The sequence below is a fragment of the Coturnix japonica genome, chromosome Z, assembly GCF_054131305.1.
Source record: "Coturnix japonica strain WE chromosome Z, WE-NBRP24, whole genome shotgun sequence".
NCBI classification, from domain to species: domain Eukaryota; kingdom Metazoa; phylum Chordata; class Aves; order Galliformes; family Phasianidae; genus Coturnix; species Coturnix japonica.
This window is the reverse complement of record NC_140702.1, coordinates 34,930,944-34,950,126: the sequence shown is the minus strand read 5'-3', so window position 1 is coordinate 34,950,126 and position 19,183 is coordinate 34,930,944. Positions and strand designations below refer to the sequence as shown.

General features: G+C 40.8%; 1 protein-coding gene and 1 long non-coding RNA gene across 8 annotated transcripts in view; one reads left to right on the top strand and one right to left on the bottom strand.

The window, feature by feature from the left end:
• Positions 1-1,599: 1,599 nt before the first annotated feature.
• The window catches only part of LOC146753912 (uncharacterized), a 51,978-nt gene continuing 34,394 nt past the window's right edge, over positions 1,600-19,183 (bottom strand). For 4 of the 7 annotated variants that reach the window (XR_014939649.1, XR_014939648.1, XR_014939645.1 and 1 more), the window contains one exon: positions 6,823-8,089. Coding sequence is in view for 1 of the 7 variants with exons in the window: in XM_085529585.1 (XP_085385711.1) it covers positions 8,035-8,089 (55 nt within the window). In the remaining 6 variants the exon portion in view is untranslated. Of the gene's footprint in view, positions 2,552-6,822; positions 8,090-9,819; positions 9,873-19,183 lie in introns of those variants that run through there. The other 3 variants (XR_014939644.1, XR_014939650.1, XR_014939647.1) reach the window with 3 other exon arrangements.
• On the top strand, positions 9,832-13,342 carry LOC146753913 (uncharacterized). The gene is made up of 3 exons (XR_014939651.1): positions 9,832-9,890; positions 9,969-10,054; positions 10,916-13,342. It is a non-coding gene; the product is annotated as an uncharacterized LOC146753913 (long non-coding RNA).

Here is a 19,183-nt window from a genome sequence, read left to right as displayed (position 1 = left end):
TTCATCTTTGTTATTCATGTGCCTTAGCAGGGCCTTCAGGAGAATTTGCTCCATGATCTTGCAAGGCACAGAGGTGAAACTGACTGGCCTATAGTTCCCTAGATCTTCTCTTTTTTTCCTTCTTTAAAATGAGGGCCGTATTTTCTCTTTTCCAGTCAGTGAAAACTTAACTACTTTTTTGATGGAATTTTACTCTTCCTGTGTTTCATCCTTGAAAAGCGTTGTTCAAAAATATACATACTTCCAAAAAGTGGTGACATGATTAAGCTGTGACTGTGAAGTGAGGGATATTTTTCTCTAGTAAGACTATAAGACTTATAAAAGTCTGGTGAAAAGACATGATGAAATTTTTAATTGCAATTCTGTATGTTCAGTTTCAAAATTCTCAAGTAACGTATTTATGTAGTCTGAAAATGGAGTTGGAAATAAACATAATTTTTTCAACAGTCTTGAAACCTATTATCAAATTTCTTTATCAAAACAAACAGCACGGCTGCATATATTTTTCTGTTTGCAGGACTGTGTTTAGCCAGTGCTCCAAAATCCGTAAGCATACTTGCCATCACTTGAGTTGGCACTGCACTGTGCTCTGTGCTCTGTTTCAGCACATACAGAATTAATAGTGCAGCAGGGTTCAGTTGGTGCTAACAGGCTGTGCTGGGCCAGGCCACTTCCTGGGGAAGAACAGTGACCATTATGACCTAGCAGCAGGAGTTAGGTTGCATTATGTGCAGTACTGGGCCTCATGCAGCCTGTGGGCAGTGGGTTGGACATGACTGAGTTAAATGTTCCCTCCTCCCAGGAAGGGCACTGGTGAATGAGTTTCTGGGGATGTCACAGCAGACACAGAAATCTTCTCCAAGCAGGAACTTGGATGTCCCCTCACAGCACAGATATCAAGAGGAATTGTTTCACAGAAAGGACCGCTATTTTTGCAGGACCTCTGTCTACAAGACCAATTTTTGAGTGTTCACAGCTACCTGGAATGCTGTAAGCTTTTCATCTCGAAACACCAAGGATTTATAGAATCATTGAAGGTGGAAAAGATCGCTGAGGTTGTAGTCCAGTCATCCACCCATCACTACCATAACCACTAAAACATGTCCTTCTTTTCTAAGAGCTTAATTAATTTATAGTATTGTTGTGAGAGGTTTCAGCAGGAATGCAGGGCCTGGAGAGCCAGAATTAGTTGCCTGCTTCCCCCATGGCTAAACTCACACAGATATCCATTTGTGTAGAAATGACAAGATAAAGCAAATGCATTCATTTGTTCTAATAAATCAAAATCAACATATTTACTTAAAAGTACAGAATAATATTAAGCAGACTTGCAGGTCTCTTTCCTTCCAGTCATGTTTATTTTGGGCTCTGTAGGACCTCGTGAGATTCAATAAATCCAAGTGCAAGGTCTTGCACCTGGGTCAAGGCAACAATAACTAACAATATAAGCTGGAGGATAAATGGATTGAGCACAGCCCTGTTGAGAAAGACCTGGAGGTACTGGTGAACGGTAAGCTGGACACGAGACAGCAATATACCTTTGCAGCCCAGAATGCCAACCATATTCTGGGCTGCATCAAAAGAAGTGTGGCCAGCAGGTCAAGGGAGGTGATCTCATCCCTCTACTCTGTGCTGGTGAGGCCTCACCTGGAGTGCTGTGTTCAGATGCAGAGTCCTCAGTGTAGAAGGGGCATGGACCTGTTGGAGCCTGTACAGACAGTTGCCACAAATATGATCCAAGGGGTGGAGCATGTCTCCTATGAAGACAGACTGAAAGAGCTGGAGCTGTTCAGCCTAGAGAAGGCTGTGTGGTGACCTGACAGTGACCTTTCAGTAACTAAAGTAGAGCTTCAATAAAGAAGGGGACAGACTCTTCAGCAGGGTCTGAGTTGATAGGACAAGGAGAAATTGTTACAAACTTAGAGGGTAGATTTAGGTTGGATATAAGGAAAAAAAGTCTTTTACAGTGAGGGTGGTGAGGCACTGGAACAGGCTCTCATACTACAAGAGAATGAGAGAAAGTAAATGCACAGTTTTGTTCTAACAAAATCAAACATATTTATTATAGAAGTATAGAGCAATATTGAGCATTCTTAGGGGTCTGTTTCCTTCTGGCCTTGTTTTTTTCTGGAGTTGGATAGCTACCAGTTCCTTTCCTGTCCTCGAGCAGTGCCCTCCCTATGCACAGTGATGGTGTTTCTGGCCAGATCCCCTTCAGTTTACAGCTGCTCTGGAGCTACTCAGGAGCTATGTGCATACTGGTATGCAGAGAAAGGGATCCGTTTTCGTCCCCATCTATTTTGCCATCTCAAACCTCCTGGGAACATCCTCGTGCTGGTAACAGTAGGTATGTTTCCATCAAGGCAGGGTTTGCCTTCAGTTAGCAAAGCAGAGTGCAGCGTTTGCAGGAGCAGTTCTGGCAGCGTCTAGCAGCGTTGGGCAGCTGAGAGTATATGGCTCCTCTTCTGGAAATGACAGGTGTCACGGAGTTATCTCTAGATCTTTGTCCCTGACAGGGGGAACAGCCCCATAGAGGAAAAAGACAAAGGACCTGGGAAAAAGAAAAAAAGAAAAGAAAAGAAGAAAAAAAAAGTGTTAACCTTTTACTGCCGGTCCAGCCCCTCCCCGAGACTAATGAGTCAGAGCACTCCCGGGTCGGAGGCGATTGGGGAGAAGTGTAGAGAAATAGTAGGTGGACCTAAAAAACAGAGCAACGGCAGCGATCTGACGAGGAATGTTAATTTACTAAATCCAGTAAAGCCAAGCAAAATGAGAGACAGGGTGTCTCAAGCCAAGGCTGTAGGGTGCAGAGGGAACTACATGCTTTGCCACTGCACAGCCGAGAGGGTCTGCGAGACAGAGAGGCTGGTGTCCTGCCAGGAGTTCCACCTTCCTTCTTCTGGGCACAAAGTCCTCTGGGGAATGCCACTACTTCCCTACCCTCTCAGAACCAAAACGCCCAAAAAAGGCAGCCCACAGAACCAGAACATTAACTCTTTAACTTCTACTGCTTAAGATGAACTTACGATGTGGAATACCAACCACAAAAATCACAAAACCACAACAGGGCAGAGAGCATGATGAAAAGGGCCTTGGGGGCCTGAGATCTCTGCAGATGGACCGGGCCTCTTCCTGAGAAACTCAGGCACCATCTGGATTGCCTGACTTCCATTGCTTGCCTCTCTACAAAACCTCTTGACTCTTCTCCACAAGGAAACTGCTGCTGAGCACTGGGATCCACGGAAGTGCTGTTCTTGTGGAGCACTTCCATGGATCCCAGTGGATCCAAATGCTCAAATGAAGACCAAAGCTGGTCCAGGGGACAGAGTGGTAGTAGTTATGGCTTGCCATGCCAGTGTCTGGCTTCTCCGTGTCCTGGGGATCCATATCCCACAGAAGGGTGGCCCAGGAGGGGCGTCCGGAATGGCCAAAGCTGCCCTCAAACAGGAGGGGCAAGCAGAAGAGGAGAAGTAGGGAAAGCCTCAGGCTGAGCATTGCACCTTCAGCAACTTGCTCTCTGTCACTCTGACCGGAGCTCAGTCAAGCTACCAGCAGCACCAGTGTCTGTGCAGCAGATGAATGGTGGCACCAGCACCACTTGCTGAAAGACCATGGAGCCTTTGCAACATCACAGCAATGGGGAGAATTTTTAGCAGGGAAGCAGGGCCTGGCAAGACAGATTTCATGGCTTGTTTCTCCCATGGCTGTACCCCCACAGGGATGGAGTTACAGCATCATTGGACAAAGGAAAAGAAACTGATGTTATCCACCTGGATTTGTTCAAAGAGTTTGGTACTGTCCTGTGTTACATCTTGGTCACCAAACTGGATTTGATGGATAGATGACTTGTTGGATAAGGAATTGGCTGGATGGTCACACTCAGAGTTGCGGTCAGTGGCTCAGTGTCCAAGTGGAAACTGCTGATGAGTGGTGTTCCTCAGGGATCAGTGCTGGAACTGGTGCCATTTAATGTCTTTGTGAGATGACATGGACAGTGGGATTGAGTGCACCCTCAGCAAGTTACAGGTGACACCAAGCTGAGTGGTGCAGTTGACACACTTAGAAGGAGGAGGTATCGCTCAGGTGGACCTGGACAGGCCTGAGTGGTGAGTGTGTGCCAGCCTCATGAAGTTCAGCAAGGCCAAGGCCAAGGTCCTGCACCTGACTGATGCTCTGTGTGTCCCTGCTCATTGCATGGGTCTTGGAATATGTGACCTTTTAAAGTCCCTTCCAACTCTGAGGATTCTCTAGGGAGAAATTCTTTGCTGCAAGAGTGCTTAGACACTGGAACAGGTTTCCCAGGAAGGCTGTGGTTGCCCCTTCTCTGGAGACATTCAAGGCCAGGCTGGATGGGGCCTTAAACAACCTGGTTTAGTGGGAGGTGCTCCTGCCTATAGCTGGAGGGTTGGAACTAGGTGATCATAAACGTCCCATCCAGCCCAAACCATTCTGTGATCTGCCCATCCACTGGGGCCCAGGCCAGAGCCCTGGATGCTGTGAACCAAAGTGCTCAGTAAGGAGTATCTGCCAGCACAGGGGTGTTGCTTCAGTGCCCTCTGACCTACGCTTGCTTTCAGTGCTGCGTCCATGGGCTATGGCACGATGGTATTATTTTTAATTTTTTTTTTTTTCTTTTACAGTAGGTGACAATCTGCAAGACCATTCATACTTTCTGAGAGGCATTCCTTTTATTTATTTTCAGTCTTTATCTTCTTCAGTTTCAGTAGAACAAAACTGTGTTGTTTCCCTTTGTTGAATAATCAATTGACCAATGTATAATCATGAAATGCCTTCCTTGAGAACAAAAGGTAGCATGTTTCCCACTGATATAATAGCTATTTTAGCACCTGTAAATCTGTTTTCCATTTAATAGAAAATTTTATTCCATGCTGATAACAGGATCTGAAAATGGGCTATGACAGCATGTTGTGATTTTACAGTATCCAGAGGTAAAACTTGAGCTAATTACGAGCACATGGCTTTCAAGAGTCATACTTTAATATTCAACTCTATAAATCTAAGTGAAATACAAACCTGTGTCTACAGCATTTGCTAATCATTAGGTTATTATTTGCTTTTGCTTCTTTATTTATACAGGATGGGAATGTTTGAAGCTGTTTTTTGTTGTTGTTTTGTATTTTTAAATAAATGTCTGCAAAAAATAGGAAGTGCTTTCTTTCCCTGCTGTAACTTCACAGGAGGTGTTTCTGCTCAACTGCTGGAGCTAAAAAACTTGTTGGCCTCCTAAACAAAGGCCTCTGTAGAAAAGTTTTTCAGCACTGCAGTTTAAATGGTGTCTAGTTTCAGCCCAGAATACCAAGGTCATAATTTTAGGCCATAGATGGCTCTCCCAGATGTCTTTGGTCAAGTTAATCACAGTTTGCCTGAAGGTTGTGCTTTCAGGTAATCCATCAAGGCATAATTGTAAATCAAAACCTTCTTCCAGCTCAATAAGGAGCATATTTTTAGCTTGTGTTAAGACTGACATTGGACAGGAACTTAAACTGGGATAGAATATTAAGCAATATTTCTGGTTACTCTCATTTCTCATAAATACTTTTAGAACAGTGTGTTTTGATAATTGCTATCAAAAAGTTTCTCACAGAATTTTTTAAAAATCCTCTTTTACACTTGAGTAGGAATTACTGTATGGTCTTTTTAAGCTTGTAGCCAGATCTAATATGCATTGCTTAAGCCACCCCCTGCTTTACTCCACTCCAGACAGAAATGTCATTTCTTGGCCTGATTCTTCCCTCATAATGGCTCTCAGACATGTGGTGTTTTGATTAACGGAGCATGCGAGATTTGTGGCTGTATATAGGAGACAAAATCCTGAAGAGGGATGGAGCGTGTCTCTGAATGACATGGGGGAGTCGTCAGCTTCTCCATCCCCCACCCCAGCTTCTGTTCAGGGCAGTTTACAAAGCAAAGGGCAGAGGGAGTGTAGGGGACATGTTAAAACATGTAAATCACGGTGCTAGAAGAGAAACCTTCCCCGAGTTTTTCCAGTGAGAAAAGCATAGTATTTTGTCCTATAAGAAAACACATTATAGTTCTCAACTGATACTTCCTATATCTGGAACCTGTCCTGTTGATGTCTTTTGGCCTGAAAAGAGAAAATTGCTTTGCCTACACACAAACACGGACAGTATGAAAATTAATAATAGCAGGCATTCAGTAAGGACAATCAGAGCAACACCCCTCAGTGGTTTAGGTCTGAGGTGAGAAATAGTGTGTCTGTTTAAAGCTATGGAGGGCATGTTTTGAGTCAGTGGATAGCAATTACACAGACTGAAGTTTGACCGGGACGCTGAGATAGGCAGGTTTGTGACAAGTGCCGTGACCGCCTCATTGCCTTGATGTGGTGTGAACCTGGAGTTGGGCCTTGCTTCCGAAGGCAGTAGGGCTCTGTGGTTCAACCTGTTCCACTTACAGTTGAATAGCAAGTGAGTTCATGGAATTGATGGTATAACTCTATAGATACATGTGTATTTACACTGAGCACCTTTAACATATTATTATTATGACTACAACAGGGAGAACTGCAGCTCCAGGACTTCAAGTTCACTTTGAACTATATTCACAGCACACACTGTAAACAGTTTTCCGGCCAAAGCCGTAAACTGTGTCAGAGGGATAGACTTAATACACCTCTATGCAAAAGACATGCATCTGTCCTTTGGATTTTTCAGCTCTAACATGGAGGGATAGAGGCTTAGCTGGTGTAACAGCAGCTAAGGAAGCACCTCATTCCTATCAGCTGGCCCCAGGAGAAGGACCAGAGCTGAGAATAGAAGATGAAAGGTAAACTCTGTAAAAATATTTTCTGAAACCTCTTGCAAATTAGATTTAATAACACTACAACATCGAGAAGGATCCACACTTCCATCAAATGCCAGAATCTTACTGCTAGGGATTAGAGTGACAGTTCTTTAGAAAGAGAGAGATACAGAAATGCAAACTTCAGCTAAATGAAGTTATTTCTTGTAAGACTAATTAATGCTGATATTTGTTTAATCTCCGAATTCCATCACGTGCCACATGAGTGCTGTGCTTTTATAGACTGGGGCAGTGCAAAAAACATTCCGTATCCAAGAAGATCTTGCCAAAATCCCTGGCAATGCATCTTTTCTTTTTCCCCGACTTGTAATCCTTGTTTTGCTCTTGGTGCTCATGGTAACGGTAACAGCTGTCGAACATGGCTTCAGGCTGTCGGACTCCCTTGGGAGAATTTATGTGTTTTTCTACTTCCTTTCCTTATTAGGAGGCAGGAATCTGTGACACCTATTAGAACAAGCATGCATAAAGGGTAATGACTATGCAATTTATTAGTGGTCTGTTCTTCTTCAAGCAAACCATCGACCTCAAGCACACAGTGTGTGCCAGGGACTGGGGCTAAGTACAGTCCTGCTGTGCAGCAGGTGGGCAGTGGCAGGGCTATGCTACAGGGAGAATTTTGGCAGGGGAGGTTAAATGCTGATTTGTTTAAACAAACTTCTTAATTAAATATGAGTGAAGATATTTGGGTTGATGAGTTTCTAAGTGTTTCTCTTCCTAAGTGTTTAGTTTGAAACCCCAAGTGATGAAGACAAGTCCTGTGATTTTTGTGCCTGTTTAATTGTCACACTTAGCCATGGTGTCCTTGGTATTACTGAGCCCCATAAGCACTCCCCACAAGTTGTTGTGCCTTTAGAAGTCTGTGTCATAAAGGTAAGTGAAATGATGATACCTCAGCATGGTTCTGTACGCAGTAGAGTCATTGCAAGGTAGATAGGCTAGTATGTTAATCTCATTTTCTCATCTACTAAACCTTTTTTGATAAACAAAAGGTAGGATTCCTGATTTGGAAACTAGTCACAAGGACTCTGACCAGTCTTTTAAGAGCGGAGAAGCTGGAAGACTTGACCTCATTTTTGAAAATAAGCATCCTTGATTTATATTCTATGTGCTGGAAGACTTGAATGCGAAGTGTTGGCTTTGTTTAAGTTTGGGAATATTCATTTGTGAGTCCACCTCCCTTCTTGCAGGTCACATTCAGTCCTCACTTAAAGGCACTTCCCAGTCCTGTGGTGCCTGGAGGTAGTTCAGCCTGAAAAATATGAGAATCTTGATTTTACTTAAATGTGGCTTGAGTATTTGTAAATATACTGCAATGTTTGCACAAATGCTCAAACATCTTGACTCCACCAGGTAATACACAAACGTTAGGACACTGGGACATTGCTCAGGTTTTATGTGGTTAGAATGATATCCCAGCAAAATATACTACTTATTAAAATATTTTATATCCCTTGAATATTTAATCAGTGCATAATTAGTCAGCAGCTAGAATAATTAGCATGTAGGTGACAGAATCTCAAGCTAAGCAAAAGGCCTTCTTGCTCACTGTGTCATCCGTCTGATTTGCTGCCATGACGTCCAGATACAGGCAAAATGGGAACAGTGATGAGAAAAGCACCAGTGAATTTAGATTCTTTAATTTATTGATTGATTAGCAGTCCTTTAGATAATATTATAATGAAAATATACTGATGCAACACAGAAGATCTAGATTAAAACCAAGCAAAATCTATCAACTTTTGCATTAAAATGAACACAAAGAATTGGGAAGGACAGAAGGTTGTGGGAAAAAGTGCTGATGAAACTCTAGCACATGTAGTACAGAGCTTTGCCATTTTTAGCAAATTGTTGGCACCGCTGTGACATTCATCAGGAGCTACAAGATAGCTCTTTGTTCAGGCCTCCCACCAGTTAAATCTTGGTCTTTGAGCTATGAGCTAAATCTGCAGGCAGCAGGGGAAATGTAGTTGTTTGATGTATCTAATTAAAAGTTTGGATGTCTTAACGTATGTAAAGCAGCCAGATGCCATAGAGATGAATAAAAATGCATGCAGTGCAATAACAAGAATAACAGTTCTTCCTGGTAACTGGATGGAGAGAAATGATGTAGTCCAACTGTGGTTTAACCCGTAGGAATGTTGCATGCTCATGGTCGTTATCATATTATCTCTGACTGCTGCTGCCAAGCACTGCCCATTGTTTTTTCAGGAGCAGTAAGGCTCTGGGTGTGTCTATGTCCAATGCTTTCAGGCAGGGTGTGTGCGTTGGGATACTTGAGTTCAGACACTACATCCCTCACATCAGGGAAAACCTATATTGTCCTGTCCTTCTATTCCACCCTTCCACATTGTGCTATAATGCAAAACATATCATGCTGTGGTATTCAGGCTGCTTGCTAGGTGTTGCCAGATGAGACTGTTTTATTCTCTGATGTAGCACATTGGAAGTTACGCTGTATGTATTTTCTTTTCACTATGGCTATTAAATCTCAGTTTGAAAATTACTGTAACACCTGTGCACACTTGAGAGGTAAGTGATGGTAGAAGGAAAGGAAGACAGTGACCAACCATCAGTTTTCACCAGAACAAATGAGGGCAAGGTAGAAAGTCCTCGTTCCCTGCCAGAGAGTGTTTTTCTTTGGATGGCTTTCCTCCTGCATGGAGCTGGGTGTTGCTTTAGCCACCAAGATGTTGTCACCTCTATCCTCTTTGCAAGCATCCCTCACCAATCCACCCAGCACTGTAAATCAGGTTCCTCAAATAAGCACTTTTCACCAGATTACCAGATTTACCAGATCACTGTTGGATCCACACATGGCTGGCAGGTAAACAGTGACAACAAAACCCTTCTGTGTGAAATGCGTCTTTTTTGTAGCCCGGAAAGACTGTTTTCATCCCTCTTTCAATCAGAAGCACACAATCTGTGATAGCACCTGCCTGAATGATTAGAGGAGGCTTATGTATTTATTGTGGTGCTTACCTTGATTTATAGGTTCTAACCAAGGCAAAAGGAAGACAGTCCACAAGATCGCCCTCCTTTCAGCCTGAAAGGTACAGTAGTGTCATATCCTTGGTCACCAAACTGTCAGTACAGTAATAAGTTTTGACTGTTTCTTGTTTTATCTGAAGTGCAGGTATGGAGGTGTGAAGGTTTGTATTCCAGTTCCAGATCCCTAAAGTCATTCAGTGTCTCAAGTGAGCTCTCATCTTAAAGAGTAAGATCATCTTTAAAAATGCATTTGGTATCTGTCTCCTAACAAATTCTGTATACACACTATATATACAATAGTAAAATATGTGTTTATATAAAATATTACATTTTGCATTGATATTTATATTCAAGCAAGCACAATTTTAAATATAAAGACTATGCATGTAATGTATGTGTACAGTACGTTGACAAGATTTATGTAAACATTATACTAGCAGGATAAATGTACAGATGTTCTCAGTATACGTAAGACATTCTAAGATTAGCAGTTAACAGTGTCATTGCTATTGTACTTAGCTGGTAAAAGGTAAGAGCAAGAGAGCTAACAGCCCTCCGCAGTCTCAGCCTGTGACAAAGGGAAATAAAAAAGGACTGGATGTCAACTTCCCTCTCTTCCTATGAGAAATCCAGGCTTTGATATGGGGGCCACATCAGTCTTTACTGACTTCAAATATCATTTCAACTCAGTTTTGCCCCCAAATGAATCTGCATCTCTTGCACTTAGTTTTTCTTTTGTAGTTAGATATTTTCAAAGGTGCATCCAAGGCAGTTTGTTTCTCACCCTGCCCAGCCTACTCTGCATGGATGCACAAGCCAAGTAATTATGAGGGACACAAGCTGAAAATCTGGTCACCTATCTGGAGAGCTGTCTCAGAAAAAAAAACAAACCCAAATGCAAAGTATCAGAATCAACTGACTTTTTGCAAAAATCTGTAGTGTAAGTAGTGTCAATTTCTAAATACTAAAATAACAACTAGCTCAGCTAATCTCTCATTAGTCTGTTTTCCAAGCTGCAGCCCAGCTCCTGTCCAAACTGTTCAAAATATCTCTTCAACGAGTTTTCTGGAATTCTGGTCCACTCTAGATTTGAATGCTCCCATGGACTGCAGCCCCTATGAAGAATTACTCCGAAGAATGATGCAGCTCCCCTAAAAAGGAAGCTGTGGGAAACAGAGAGAGGGGGGCATCATTCCTGTTTGAGTACAAAGACTCACCTTCCACTGGGCAAAAATATCTCAAAACAAAGAATATTTTTGACCCCTAATGAACACAAGAAATGCTGTTTGCTTTTGGCTGATGATCCCTCTTTTCCCTATGTAACTAAATGCAATCAAGGTATTTACATCCTCTTATATTTTTTACTGTTGTTGTCCTTTTGTTTCTTTTTCATTTGTTTGTTTGTTTGTTTGTTTTCAGAACAATTACTTCTTCACCTAATGAAAGTTCTTGTAGTCATTTAGCAGTTCTTACATTAGCCAGAAATATGTTTATGCACTGCCTATGGTGGTAACAAGGCAGATCTGCTAGCCAAAGGCCTCTGTGAATCAAGAGGGTACTGAATTTTTGTGTTCAGTTGTTTTACCAGTTATTTTAGTTACTCTAAAAATGCCATATTAGTGGGAAATTTAATTCCTTGTTGTCAGCCTTTTGCACAACATGTTTAATATTTACTTTGATAATTGTCAAGTGATGATTAAAAAAGGTAGCTTCACAAGCAACCCTGGCTCCATCTACTGCCTTTCAGTGGCAGCACGTGTGGGATGGAGAGGATCATAAGGCAGAGAAAACAATTGGATAAACAGTTCAGGTGCTAAGTGGCTTCATTAAGCAGCAGGATATTTTAAGACCATTGATAATATTTAATCAAGTAGACCTGACCTTGTTTCATCAGGTAGACATGACTAAAACTTAAGTCATTTATAGCTTTCATTTAATTTAGACATCTTCCCCTGGTGACTGAAATGATGTAGGGTCTGGTTCTCATTTATGTGTAGTCTCTATGTGATTACTAACTTTCTAGCCATAAACAGCCATTGGGCTTATTGCAGTCATCAGAGGACATGTGACCTTTTTGGAGGGATATGAATTCTATAAACAGAAGACCGTTAGAGAGTCTGTATGTCTGCTCCACAACAAAGGATGAGGAAACTGAAAAATGCTGGCTCTTTCTTATTACTGCCTTTTGAGAAGTAGCACCAAAATGTGAAACACAGTGCAGAGCAGAAGGCATCTTTAGCAAAACACATTCAATATTCAGAACTATTGAAGGAATATTTTCTCTTCAAAACTACAAATCTTTTCTTGAATTTTTCAGGATTTTTTTTTTTTTAATTAAAAAAATAAAAAGAAGAAAAAAGTGTTTCAGTTTTCCAGAAGAAAATAGCTTGTTCCTTTTTAACAACAACAACAACAACAACAAAAAGTAAACGCTTGTTATAAATATTTCAGTTTAGCAAAATTTTCTGACCAGCAGATACTGCAATGGCTACTGTTACATTGTCCATTCCCATACTGAAAAGAAAGAAAGAAACAAAAAAATTAATCACACATGGACTCTTTTATGGAAGTATATGTTTCAAAACAGCCCTCATTTGAAAAACTAAAACTTCTTACATTGTTAGCAGTGCAATAACTTCTTGCAAACATTTGAAGGCTGGTCATGAAAAGTCATTTTTTCCAAATGATTTCTCCTGAATACTTTAATACACATAGGACACGGCTTAATTACTTTCAGCATTTACACATTATAATGGAATGACTGAAAAAGCTGTGTACTGCCTTGCGTAAAGAATATACTTTAAAACTCTTAAGGAGTCCCTACCACATTTAACCTTTCGACAATCTTTAAGTGCTGTTTTTAAGGTTTCAAATGTGTGTGAAGCAGTGCCTGAACAAATCCAAAGTACTTACTGAGGCTACAGCTGTATGATTTGAAAACTTGTAATTTTATCATGGTAAATTGAGGGGGAAAAAAAAAAGAAATCTTTTAGTTGAATCATTTTTATTTATTCCCAGTCTGCACTGATGTCATCTCCCTGTATTTCCCACTATGTTGTCCAGTCCCTGTAATGGGGTATAGAAGAGGAGCTGGGGAAATGCAGGGGGAAAAGGAACTGACAAGCATAGTGAGAAAAGCAAATTAGAATCCTCTTTGTGCTCTTCTAAAGAAAAGTCTTTCCAACTTTTCTGCAGTTAACCTTAAAAACATTAGAAAACTTTTGCATCTGTTTTTACTGAATAGCAGTAAGTCTTAAAGACGGCCTGAACTCTAGTGAGAACTGATAAGCCTCTGAAATATTTTCCTGCTTCTTCTCCTAGAGGCTAGGGAGGCATTTCTCTAGCATTATTCTTGTGGAGCAGAGATAAGCTGGAATGCCAGAGCTAGTCTGGTGTATTTATCAGTTAGAGAAAACCTTGGCTCAAGTGAAACACTAGTTCAGAAGCTCATCAATCACTTTTTTAGTTTCCAAGAGATAAGCCAGGGAATGTTTGTTAAGAACACTTATTGCCCCAGCAAAATGTAGTTAGAGACATAGTGCCATGTATGAACAGGCAGCTTCTATATAGATGTGCTGAGGTTGTCCTCCACACATATATTGTTTCTGAAGCTGAAGACAGCTCTGAATTAAGGTGAAGGTCTGCATTTATCACTGTTTCTCAACTTAATGATCAGCTGTGGTAGCATCCCAAAGTGCTCATTTCATCAATCTTGGAGGGGCCCGTATCCTCCTTTGTTTCCCTTACCTCTGGGAAGATAGGAGAGACTTAGGATTTATTGTGATTCTATCTGGCAGGTTCACTGCTGGTCAGCACCATGGTTCACACTCATCTGAAAATAACTGAACCACAGGATTTATTTCCTTACAGCAGCTGTTGCTTCCATTTCTGCAGAGTCCTAGGGGTTCTGAACAACTTCAAAACCACTCCACATACCCTGGATCCAAAACTCACTGGGTGCAGCATTGGTGTCTTCCCGATTGTAGAATTAGTAGCTCAAATCTCTCAGTACAATTTAGCTCCTCACACCATGCCACAGAGACCAAATGATCAGCATTTTTTCTTTTCTCTGACTGCAGTAGTTTGGAGATGCTGCATATAATACACTGCAGGAAGTTGTACCCATGCAGTTTCATGGCAACATTTCTGGTGAAGTGGAGAAATGCTGTCGTCACATGCTACAGCAGGCTTATTAATGGCAGAAAATGTCTTGAAGGAACAGCTATGGAAATAGTATGATTTTGTTTGCTCTGCATGTGCCTTTCACCTGTTGATCCATTAGCTCAGTTTTACAGGTGAGTAGTTTGTTTCAGGTTCCAGTGTGTTCTGTGAAACAGCAAATCCAACTGTGAACAGGACTGTTTCCCAGCAGATTACATACATTTTATTTTTCCAGTCTTTCCTTCCTTGCCAGCTGTTCAGGGCTGAATTCCATGGAGAACAGGTTTTCATACACAAATATGATGTGCAGTGAGGGGGTTGTGCAATTCCATTATATTTTCTTCAAATAATAATAGTAAATTTTTAGAAGGATAATGTCCCTCTTGTCTATCTAAGGGCTAAAGAGGCTTCCCCAAATTACCAGGGGAGGAGAGAGCCAAGGTCTCCATTGATAGAGTACAATGGGACTGTTCTTAAAATGCTTCTAAGGGCAGTTAGAAGAATCAGCTCTTAACCAGAGCGATGAAAGGAATGAAGATGGGAAATGGAAAACCTGAAGGGTCATGAATGAAAACTGACCATTTTAGGGAACCAGCCTCATCAGGTTCTAACCGGTGAGTAACCAGCTGGGCTGTCATGACTTGAAATATTTAAATCTTGGTGACAGACAAGATGTAGTGCTCTGTGTGTGTTTGTATTTCATGGTGCTGTCAAGGAGAAACTGTTTGGTTTCATGAGAGGAATGAGCAGAAAAAGTGGAAATGGAGGGAAAGCAGAAATTGAATTAATTGTACCTTTCTTATAAAGTTGTATTTTAGGTGTGAGTGAGAGGATCCTGCTGGCTTCATTTAATCCAGCCATTCTCCTCAAAGATGCCTGCCAGACTTCATAAACCCTTGCAGTTCTGATGGGGAGGAAAATCCAGCTCTGAGATGAGCTCTGAGATGGGTCCCAGCTTAATCACTAGAGTAAGGTGACTGAAAATACAAAGACAGGACCAAATTACTTAACCCTGATTAGATGCTTGAATCTGTACATGTTCAGTTCCACCCTGAAGTACACACCAAAGCCACTCTGACTCCTTTTTCCTCTTCCTCTTTTCCTTATCCCCTCTCTTTTTTCCTCTCCATTTTTCCACTCTTTCCCTCTCCTTTTCCTCTTTTTCCATGCCTTGCCTTGCTTTGCCTTCCCAGAGTCAGTCATTATTCTCTTGATGTTCATTTCATGCTTCACAAACAAGTGCTGGTGTTGCATTTTGTAAAATGGAGCTATTTTAGCAAGGAGCACTGCTGTGTTCTTAAAACCAGAATGCACTGTCTTTCACTTTAAAGAATTCAAACTGTGGTAAAGCTATCTGAGGAAGCAGGCAAAAGTTGTTAGCATTTTCCCTTGGGTGTCAAGTAATTATTTCATGCATTTGCAGTATAAAATACCACTCTTTCTCTCTTCTTTCTTTCTTTCTTTCTTTCTTTCTTTCTTTCTTTCTTTCTTTCTTTCTTTCTTTCTTTCTTTCTTTCTTTCTTTCTTTCTTTCTTTCTTTCTTTCTTTCTTTCTTTCTTTCTTTCTTTCTTTCTTTCTTTCTTTCTTTCTTTCTTTCTTTCTTTCTTTCTTTCTTTCTTTCTTTCTTTCCTTTCTTTCTTTCCTTTCTTTTCTTTCTTTTCTTTCTTTTCTTTCTTTTCTTTCTTTTTTTTTTCCAAAAAATGGAAACTGAAATTGTACTAAGAGTTGTAGGTCAGTCACCAATCTTTGTTTGTACAGAAAAATGTTGGACAGATCAGAGCACACTCATGGCCTGATAAGGAATATTTTGTATGTTTTTACTAAGCAATATTAATATCACTTTGCATGTGATAATAATAATTAATCACACAGGGAAAAGATACAGGGAGAATAGCATTCCTTCTTTTTGAACTGTGATGTATTTTTCCTAAATCTATTCCTTTGTAATTCCATATTTGAAATGAAATTGTTGTAAAAGAAAGCAAAATATTGGTCAGGAATATATTTTAACAATCAAAGAAAATACTTTTTGAATTCTGAGAACGATTCTTTTATCTCAAGCACAGCATGAAACCACACCGTGAAACCTCTCTGTAGCTTTTGGGAACGGAAAACCATGCTTGTGCTACTGATGATAATCATGGTAGTACATGTGCCGTGATCCATATCCAGTATTTCCAGATACTGAGTAGGCCATGCTGAAATTCTCTGCAGCTGTAAGTTTAGCATGTCCCCAGAGTGAATCAAAATTATTGCACACTTATATCAGACAGAAAACAGAGTGCCCTTGTCCTAGACATTTCTCTAGACACAGAATAGGAGGAAGCATTTGCCTCTAGGTGATTAAAACCAAAATAAAAAAGAACATTAAGGAGTGAAGGGAGAGTACACGTGGACTATGTACTGAGGGAAGGACACAAAAGAATTACAGGAAACAGCCAAGAAAAATGAAGAAAATGTCCATGTAACATAAATAATTGTTAGCCCTACATAAATTCCTTGCTGCAATGGGTATTCCACACAAAATTTTCAAAATGCTGAGCAGTTACAGAACACAAGTAGCCCTGTGCAATGTAGCAACCCTGAGAGCAGAATGCCTCTTGTTTTCTGGGACCACGGTAAGTTAAAGAGGACTGGAACTAGCCATATACTATTTTCCTTTCTCTTGCCTAAATGCTATTAGGCTTAAGATGGAGCAAGACTGTCAGGTAATGTTTTTTGCAGATGGAGAAGATCAGTGCATATTTGAAGATCTGGCACAGATGTCTGAAAATAGTAGCCAAAGCAGTATGTGCTTGATGTTTTGTTTTATTTTATTTTGTTTTGTTTTCCTTAATACTTTGCCTCCCTTTCTAACTGTGTTATGAAATGTTTGTAGATTTGCAACTCTTAAAATACTCAGTGAGTACATCACAGTGTGCTTCTTGTTTGTGTAAGGGCTCCAGAGCAAAAGGAAACTTGCCAGAGATTTAGTCTTCAGCTCCCAAATGGTGTAGTACAGACAACATTGGTATAGATGGCTTAAAATCATACAGTCTAGAGAGGCCACTGACAAAATGCTTTGTGCTGATCCAGGTGCAATCAGACAAACTCTTGTCTTACACTAGAGCAATATTATGGTAGATTTTTGGCACCTGGGATAAAAGGCAACATGAAAGAGGACAGAAACATCAGCAGCCCACTGAAGATGTAGGGCAGGGGTGTAACAACAGCCAGAAGACCAATGCAGTTGTACAGGGATGAGTCACCATATACCACAACTAACAACATATCATAGATAATATGAAAGAACTGGTACGTAAGAACTGATTCTCAAAGTTTTCATATGGATTCTTAAAATAGATGCCTAACACACTGCTTCTTTGCATTTCAGCAGCTTCCTTGTTTTTCATATCTGAACCTAGGAGATTACTTTCTCCATGTTCTATTAAACATGATACTGAACTGAAATACTGTTGGTCCCTTTACAGAGCTTGTACCCATTAGCAGGGGGTTAAGGAAGGATATAAATTATTTATTCATCCTATATCACCTAGATTTTGACCACAAATTCCTCCTCAGCCAGGAATGAACTGTGCATCTTTAGATTTTTTGCTTACCCCAGGCTTTGAATTCCTGAGTCTAAACCTGATTTGCTGATAGAAAGGTGTGGCCAAACTTCAGTGATTAGCCAATGCCTATAGACGGACTCTGTCATCAACAGCATGGCATTCCTTGGGGAAAGTCTTGGAAAAGAAGAAAGAAGAAACAGCTAGAGACAAAGCTCCTACTGTTTGTGGAGAAACCTGCTGAAACATCATGGTGAAAAACGATTATGAAGCAGATATTCATCCATCTCACAGGTGAATTAAGCATGTAGTCAGTGCCAATGGCATCCAAAACAAGATCTGATGAAGAGTCCCCTGATATGTCAAAAGTTACCAGAAGCCATGTATGAAACTAATATACTTCACTACAGCTAACAGTAACAGTAAAATATTATTTTGTAAGTGACAGAATGAAGGCAAGTGTGCTGTTTGTGTATTATCAGCTTTTGATGAAAATCCTACCAAAAAAAAAAAAAAAAAAGAAAAGAAAAAAAGAAAGAAACAGAGAAGTTAGTCCAAATGTTCCAGGGGTTTAGGTAGGGAAACCAAATCCTACTTTGAGCTTCAGGGGGATTGCACAGGCCAGAAGCAGATGGTTTGGAAATATGCACTTCAGCTGCACTCTCAGTTACATGACTGCAGCTACATCACTGCTGCTGCACAGAAAATCAAGCCCCAGACAGCTTCCACCTACTTCTGTTTTGGGTAGATACTGGTCTTCCTCGTTTAACCATAGGAGAGTGCCATATGATGTGAACTAGTTCAGGTAACAACAAACAACCTTGCTGTAACAAGATTTCTAGGTGAGGTTTTTATGTGTGAAAATATTTTGGCAGTTAGTGGTGCAAATGATAACTCAGAGTCCTTCCTGGAAGGTTTCTCTCAATGTGTGCTGCAAAGACAGATTAAATTTGTGGATCAAGTAGAAATCAGACTAATTAAAAGAAACAACAGGGGAAAAAGATCCTGCGCAACAGAGAGCTGTCAGTGTCCTGTATACTTCAGAGAGCAGCTGTTCCCTTTTTGCTGTAAGAACAATCCCTACAATTATCAGCATAACATGCAAGGTTTATTTCCTCAGGCAAAACAGGACTGCATGTCACGGTTTAGGTTTTAATCTGTTTATAGGTTTAAACATGTAAGCAAATAGGATTATTCTCATGAGTAAATACTACAGGCATGATTTTCAAGATTCCTACTCAGCAAGCCATTCTTCCTTATGATAGTATACATGCAGGGTCATGCAAGTGCCAAGTTGGATGGAAATGTATGCTTTTAGACTTCATTTAATTACAGCCTGACTGAATCAGAACACTAGAAAAACATCTCTTGTCCAGATAACCTAAATGAGTCTCTTATTTAAGAAAATGCCAGTGACAGCATTGGCAGTTCTTCACTATAAGAGTGGTAAGGTGCTGGCACAGGCTGCCTGAAGAGGCTGTGGATGCCCCATCCATGAAGGTGTTCAAGGACAGGTTGGATGGGGCCCTGGGCAGCCTGGTCTGATATTTAATGTGGAGGCCAGCAGCTCTGCCTTTGGTGGGGAGGTTGGAGCTTGATTATCCTTGAAGTCCCTTCCAGCCCAAGCCATTCTACAATTCCATGAT